Genomic DNA, 8,024 nt, shown 5'->3' with positions numbered 1-8,024 from the left:
CCATTTCCACCATATTCGTGCCCCCATGACCACGTTGCTGTGATAGGGATCCCTTAGGCCAGTTCCCCCTGCACATTTTGGAATGCAAACTGTATCCCATTTGACAAGGGCCCATTTGCGGCCTTGACCTGAATTGCCCCATAAGAAAGATCACTGAAGATGCCTGATTTCTTTAAGAACCCATTTGGGAGCCGCTAGGATCGAGAAAAGATAAAGCGGCATGGACTGAAGAACAACTTTTATAAGAACTAGCCTACTTGCCATATTGAGGGTCCTGTGAGTCCAAGAGGAGAGGCGGGCTTCCAGTTTTTCTAGAAGGATTTTCCAAGAAGAGTGCTTCAAGGCTGAGGCAATCATGGGTGCTCCTAAATATTTGGAAGGGAGGACAGCAATGGAGAAACCAAGAATGCGGGCAATGGCTACTTGGGTTATTACAGGAGTGTGAAAAAAGAAGATTTGGGATTTGACTTTGTTGATATTGGCTCCTGAGGCGTCCGAGAAATCCGTCAATAGCATTTTGAGCTGACGAGATTCCTAGATAGAGGGATGACCAAAAATCATGTTGTCATCAACAAATTGCTGGTGGGTGAAAGCGGGGGAATTATGGAGAGACAAACCTCTTAGAAGCTGTGAATGCTGAGCTTGTTTGATACTGCGGCCCAAACCTTCTGCCATAATAACAAAAAGGAAGGGAGAGAGAGGGTCTCCCTGTCTGATTCCCGAGAAGGATGAAAGGGGGAGGAGGGAATGCCATTAATCAGAATCGAAAAGAAGGAGGAAGAGATGAGGCTCATGACCCACCTAACCCAGGGAGGTGCAAAACCAAAAGCAGTGAGAATTTTTTTAATGTACAGCCAGCTCAAGCTATCAAATGCCTTAGAAAGATCTAATTTAAGGAGCATACCTGAATTTTTGGAATGCTTCAAAGAGTGAATGATTTCATGAGTCAAGATGATTCCGTCCGTGATCTGCCTACCTTCAACATACCCAAATTGCTCCGGTGAGATAATTAGAGGGAGTAGCAATTTGAGTCTGGAGGCAATAATTTTGGAGATGATCTTGTAAATTATGTTGCACAGGGCAATAGGCCTGAACTTATCAGGGGTGCTGGGTTGAGCTTCCTTGGGAATAAGAGCTATGAAGGTAGCGTTCATTCCTGGGAGCATCCATCTCATGGTTCTCGATTCCTCAACTACCTACCAAACTTCCATTTTGATCAACTCCCAGAAGGTGTGGAAAAAATTAGAGGTAAACCCGTCTGGCCCAGGCGCTTTCCCATCTTTCAATTGACGAGCTGCCACTTCCACCTCCTGTAAGTCTACAGGCCTAAGAAGGATTTGGTTATGCTCCTCTGTAATAACTTTAGGAATGTTTCTTGTGATTTTTTCTATGGCCTGCGATCTATCTATGTGGGGCTCCTGATGCACTTGCTTGAAATAATTTAGAAGTTCACTTTCAATTTCTTCATGCGTTTCCACCTTTACGCCCTGCACAGTCTGAAGATGAGAAATGTTGTTATTCATTCTTCGTTGGATTGTGGTTCTGTGAAAAAATTTTGTATTTTTTTCTCCATCCTTGAGCCATCTTATTCTTGATTTTTTCCTCCATAACGTTTCTTCCTGTTTTGCTCTCTCTAAGATTTGTGATTCCAGAAGTTTTTCCTGTTCTGACATGTCCTCTGATCGGCCTTCGAGTATAATTCGTTGCTATAGCTGTTTCATATCCTTATCGAGATCATTCTGAGCCTTGAATATATTGCCAAAAGAGGTATGATTCCATTGTTTGATTTTGCCCTTGAGGTGCTTGAGCTTTTGCTGAAATTGAATCATTTTTGTACCATTTGGAGGAGAGAAATTATTCCATTTTGTGTTTATCAGGTTGATGAAATCCGGATGAGACATCCAGAAAGCCTCAAAGTGAAATGGTCTGCGTGTTGTTTTGCCAGGACGAGACCAATGAAGGGAGATTGGCCAGTGATCGGATCCTGAGATCGGCAAGATGGAAGCGGCAAAGTCTCCGCCAATATGAATAGCGTTGTCTGATAGTAAGAATCTGTCCAGACGAGAGGCTATCTGATGCATCCCTGCTCTTTTGTTATTCCAGGTAAAAATTCCATTATCGAAGGGTATGTCTATAAGCCAATTGTTCTGAATGAACTCTTTTAGGTTGCTCCCTTCCTTATTTCCACTGATTCTGCCTCCCCTTTTTTCATCCAACCTGGTGATCATATTGAAGTCACCCCTGGCGATCCATAGAGGGTGCATCCTGTTAGAGTTGATTGCTGAGAGGGTGTTCAAGATTTCTATTTTGCGCAGGGCATCCTGGGGAAAATACACATTGGTTAGATGCCCGTGTATATTGGTCCTTGAGATGTGAAAAATTTCTTGTATGAAATTCTTAGCAGCGTGGAAGTTATTGAGCCTAATGGTACGAGCGTCCCATATGATTGCTAAGCCTCTAGATGCTCCATCAGCATCCACTGCAATAGAGAGACTTCCTGGCCATGCTTTTGATGCAATTCTTTCCAGAGCTGTTGAATTGCATTTAGTTTCTTGCAAGAATATGATTTGTGGTTTTTCTTGCATTATCAAGTTTTTGAGTAATCTTCCTTTCCCTGGGCCATTAAGCCCCCTAATATTCCATGATATTAACTTCATTGGGAAATATTGTGGAGGGCATTGTAGTACTTTGTTAGCTTAGAGTACCTGCCTGACTCTACTAACATTTCTCCTATTTGGATTGTTCGCTAGAGGTCTATTTTCCTTCCACGTTTTTTGTTATGTTTGGTAATGTGCCTCCCATCCCAAAGACTTCCTGTCTGAATACTTAGAGATTTTTTCCTTTGTGCCCTTGAGAGGATCACCTCCAAATTCTCTAGTTGTCTAACTGGAATTTTGTCATAGTTTTTTGTTTTACATGCCTGCTCTAGACCTAAAATGTCTAGATCCCCAATATCTATACTCTCCGGTTCCTCTTCCATTTGCTGAGATTCATTGAATTCTTCAGTGGATTCTGTAGCTATTCTGGAATCAGTTTGTAGATTGTCCACTTCCATTCCTTGATTATTCCATGCTGGGAGATTGCGCTTAGTTGGGGATAAAGGATCTGTGGGCAGAGTATCTTCTTGGAGTGACTTGGCACTAGAATGAGCAGAAATTTTGTCCTTCGATGCCTCCTTCTCTATGGATGTGGGATTCTCGGAGTTGGTATCCTTTTGACGGGCTAAAGCATCAAAGCTATTGCTAGTGGAAGGCTTGGAGGGGCTGGCTTGAGGCATCTTAGGATTAGGAGCTGATTTCTTGTGGTTTTTCCTACGGTTGGTCACTTTAGTGAAGCCATCAGACTCAGGCTTCTCTAGAGCAGAAGGGGATGAGGGTTTTTGAGTCAAAGGACAGTCCCTATATAGGTGGCCCAGGGCGTGACATCTGCATCTAAACGGCACATGTTCATAATCAATCAACTGAACCCATTCAACATCATCATGGAGTATACTTACCGCATCCGGAAGAGCCTTATTAAGGTGCATGTATACACAGATTCATGCATAAGAGGTGTATCTTTGGAGCTTTGTTTCCTCTGCAACTTTGATAAACTCGCCCAGAACATTTCCTATTTCTTGTAAGGAGGTTTCTTCCCAATATTCCACGGGCAAAGAGTACAATCTTATCCAGACTGGAGCCTAGCTGAGGTCCTCTTTATCAGGGTTGAAGCGCTCTACCCAACTTCTGAGAAACAGTCTGGCTGCATTGAAGAAATACGGCCCTCCATCTAAAACCTTGTTTCGATCCTCCAGACAGTTAAAAATGGCCGTAAAGAACCCTTTAGGCCCCAACTGTAGAGTGATGTGTCCCTTTGGGTGCCATTTAGCTGCTATCCAGCCACACAGTGCTTTTTCAGTTGGCCAGAGTCCTATGAATTTGCCTATCAAAGCATGATCTCTCATATATTGAATCTGCGCATTGATTCGATGAGCTGGAAGTTCTACCTTCGGTCGTTGTGTTGCAACTAGCTTGCAAGTGGTCGAGGTGACCTTGGGCTATTCTTTGTCCTCTGTTTTTGCCTGAGAGTTCAGATCCGTGCTGTTCTCTTGTTGATCCTCTGGTTTGTCATTTTCCTTGCTCTTCTACCGCTCTACATTTTCATTTGGGGGAGGCACCACGTCCTCCCCCTGAGGGGGAATCATGAAAACCACGACTGCTCTTTTGGACTCGAATGGACGTGTTGCTAACAGTGCTTGCAGGTGTGCAGAGGTCCGAAGCGATCTGCCATTGCAGGAGTGACAGAAACCCTAGTTTGTTGGACCGCGCATCCCCTCATACATTGACAGACCATCAACTTGCAGAAGATATTAACTAGTCGAACCAATCTTTTTTCAGAATGTTTTTAATAATTAATATTAATATGATATAATAATTGATAGTGATATTAATATTAATATCAATATTACTAATAACAAAATTAAATATTAAAATATTACCATAATGATATTATTAATGACTAGTTCGATATAAACATTAAACCTATAAAACCTAATATATGTTAAAGTTAAACCTCATATAAATTTTAATGTTATTATTAAACTTTACATAAACTTTAATATAAACATAATAATATTAAATCTGAAATATAATGTTTAAAATTTAACATAAAATTTAATATTATTATAAATCTTAAAATAAACTTAAAATGTAATGGGAAAACCTAAAAACAGCTCTTAAAACCTTAATCAACCTAAAAACTAATATTAAAATTAATAACATTTTAACAAAAAAATGTTAAAGTTTAGGTATTAATAGAAAGTTTAGGTTTTAATGTTGATGTTAATGTTGATGTTAATAGTGGTTTTTTGATGCAACCATATGGCTGCCACACCCTAAACACCCTATCGGGACTCTTAACCCTCATCAAACTTTTGTTACTTTAGCCATAATCCCTTACTTTAACAATTATCAGTCGTGGGTCTATGGTTTACACCCTCAAAATCTTATCGGAAGCATTCTTCAAATGCGTTAGGCTTTAAAAACCTAGGACCATACCTTTTTACCGAAATACACAGAAACACGGGAAAACCAAAGAAAACCCCACTCTGAACACTTTATCCGGATCTCAAATTTTATACATCTATGACCATAATTATCGGTGGATCCATCTTTTGGTCCATCGCCTTTCCGCTGTCATTCTATATCTCTGATCTTCAATCGGCTGATCTTTGCTGTCCAATTCTTCTCTGATCTAACGGTCAGCATTCACTCCAAACATTTAAATTGACATGTCAATCCTCCACTGTCAATCTACGCGTAGTGGATCCGATGGTCCACATCTATTTCGGGCGGACAAGTAACACAAGAATTAACTGCCCGATAAAGCAGTTTCCCTATTCAACCTCGTGCTATGTGTCAAATGTTTAATGGGATTGAGTGACTGCCCTTCAATACAGCTTACGACCTTTCGCTCGCCCGAAAACCACTTCCACTGTTGCAAAACCACTTTCGCAATCCAATAGTTGTAATTTATTCATGATCCAATGGCCACGATTGAATCACACAATCGCAAGTCCACTTGCCAGGCTCCTTCCACTTCAATGCATCGATCCGATCATTCTTACAGACCCAATAAGGGTATAGGTTCTCATCGATAAAATTTCAAGTTCGGATTTCGGATGATCAGGTGCTCATGTCCTAAGTGTCGTAAAATGCTCAAAATTTAAAGTGCTTAGAACTAGTTCAAAGTTGAATGACTGGAAATTTCTTGTCTTCCTGATTCTGGCACCGCAAACGGTTCGAAAAACGGTCACCGTATGAGGAAGTTATGGCAAAAAGAAGAATTTGTCCATAACATTAGAAATTTTAATTTTTCCAAAAAAAAATTAAAAAAGGAATATTCTGCCAGCACGAAATCCGAGGCAACCACCCAAACATTAAATGTAACTGCAATTAAGTTGGTGGAATTTTGGCAGGAGCACCAAATTTGGCGGACCCGCCATAATTGGCAGAGCTATCTGGAGTTAACTAAAGTTAGCTGAAGTTTTTCTAGGGAAAAACTGGAGAAACTTTAAATGGCCATAACTTTGGCTAGGAAAGTCGGTTTTGGACAATTTTTTTTTTGATTTTGGGTACTTTTGACCTTCTGAAGCCATTGGTGTAGGTATTACAGCCATATGAAGTCATTTTATAGAGGTTTTGGAGCCATGAAAGTTCTAGGAGCCACTAGGGCCCAGTTTTGTGAAGACTGTATAGGGTTGCAGGTATCCATTGGAGGTGATCCAATAGTCAATCCCGAAGGATTCAAGTGTTATGAATCCATTTTTACCATCTATTTCTCCTATAGATGCTTCTATTTAGCTGTATTTTCAATTTAATCATTTAATAAAAACAAGGACAAGCCCGGTTGGGAGCTTTGGACCCAGCAGACGTAGCCCTGGAGGGGGTGAACTGCTTTATAAACTTCTTTTGCATTTGTGGTTGATTTATTTTGTAGAACAAATTCATTTTAATGTGTTAAATAGTAAAAGGAAATAACTCTGCTATGCTTAAATGGGTCAGGAACAGCTGAAAATTTCATGTGTTTTCTTTCTGCAAGACATGGAAATATTTTAAACATGTTTAACTTTGAATTGAATACCTTGCAAAAAAATTTCAAGTAGTTTCAAATTCAGATCAAGTTGGTATCAGAGCTCAGGGTTTTTTGCAAAGATCTTCTAATTGTCTTGCAAAGTATTGATGCTTACCAAGTTGAAACTTAAAAGAGGGGAAGGACAGTTGACTAGAGAACGAGAGAATCCTTAGTCAAGGAAGGCCAAAGAGCCATCACCTCCACCTTCAATTTCACCCTCAAGAGTCTCAACAGAAGCTTCAAGGATGTCTGAACATGAAGGAGAAATTTCTACAGAGACAGATCCAAGAGAAGAAGAAAGAGTCTTCAGAAAGGCTTTCTTGGACCTCACTGAAATGGTGAGGATATTGTACCAAGAAAGAAATGAAAAATTGGCTGGAGAAGGGTCCAAACATCCACATGAAGGAGAGGGCTCTTCAGGAGGTAAGAAGGATGATGATCATTCCAAGAAAGGACATGGAGGAAATGGTGATCCATCACCCCCATCTTCACCTTCTTCCTCTTCATCTTCGCCTTCTTCTATTCATAAGCATAGATCCTCTGGAAAAAGTCCTTTTTTGAAGCTTGATGTAAAATTCGAATTACCTATGTTTAATGGTAAAGTGAATGCAGAAAAGCTTGACAACTAGATTAGGCAGTTGGAAGTTTACTTGAAGATCCAAAATATGCATGATGATGCCACAAAGATTCAGTTGGCTTCTTTGAGAATGGATGGAGCAGCATTGGTCTGGTGGGAGGCCAAGACTAAAGAGGAGATCAAGAAATTTGGTAAGGTTACCTTAACATGGCCTAAATTTCTGTTAGCCATTAGAAAACAGTTTTATCCTCTTTCTCACATGTAGAAAGCCATTATGAATTGGCAAAATTTCGGACAACTTAAGGGTCAGAGTGTCCAAGACTACACCCAAGAATTCAGAAGAAGAGCTCTCTTGTTAAGGGTAGATTTACAGACCCAAGAAACCTTGCTGAAATACATCAGTGGCTTGCATAGCTACCTTAGACACACCATCTTGATGTTTAACCTTACTAGCCTAGACGAGGTTTGTGTCCAAGCTACCCATTTAGAGGCAAGGGGAAAAAACACATTTGAAGAGGGTAGAAACAAGCCCCCCAAGGGGAAAAACAAAGAGAAAGCCTCCAAGGGAAAGAGAAAAAAGAATGCATCTATCAAATAGGAGAGTGAGAAAGTGATCTGTAAACACTGTTCTAAACCAGGCCATGAGGAGAAAAACTGTTGGAAATTGTATCCTAAAAAAAGACCTCAATTTAACAAATCCAAAGGGAAATAGAAAACTGTTGCTACTACATCTACACCACAAGATTTAGGGGAAGATTCAGGTGATGAAACCAAAATTGCAGCCATGGGTTTGAAAAACTTGAAGGGAAAAGAAATTGAAACTCAAGCCAGCACT

At 40.3% G+C, this 8,024-nt stretch overlaps 1 protein-coding gene across 1 annotated transcript; it reads right to left on the bottom strand.

Annotated features, from left to right (window-relative positions):
• Positions 1-1,706: 1,706 nt before the first annotated feature.
• LOC149154918 (uncharacterized) lies at positions 1,707-2,585 on the bottom strand. Its single transcript, XM_089444254.1, has one exon. It carries the CDS (start codon positions 2,583-2,585, stop codon positions 1,707-1,709), a length of 879 nt encoding a protein of 292 aa, XP_089300380.1.
• Positions 2,586-8,024: the final 5,439 nt, after the last annotated feature.

The sequence above is a fragment of the Pinus tabuliformis genome, chromosome 9 (assembly GCF_031772625.1).
Source record: "Pinus tabuliformis cultivar Carrire ecotype Pingquan chromosome 9, CPIR1, whole genome shotgun sequence".
NCBI lineage: Eukaryota > Viridiplantae > Streptophyta > Pinopsida > Pinales > Pinaceae > Pinus > Pinus tabuliformis.
This window is presented reverse-complemented; position numbering and strand designations above follow the sequence as displayed.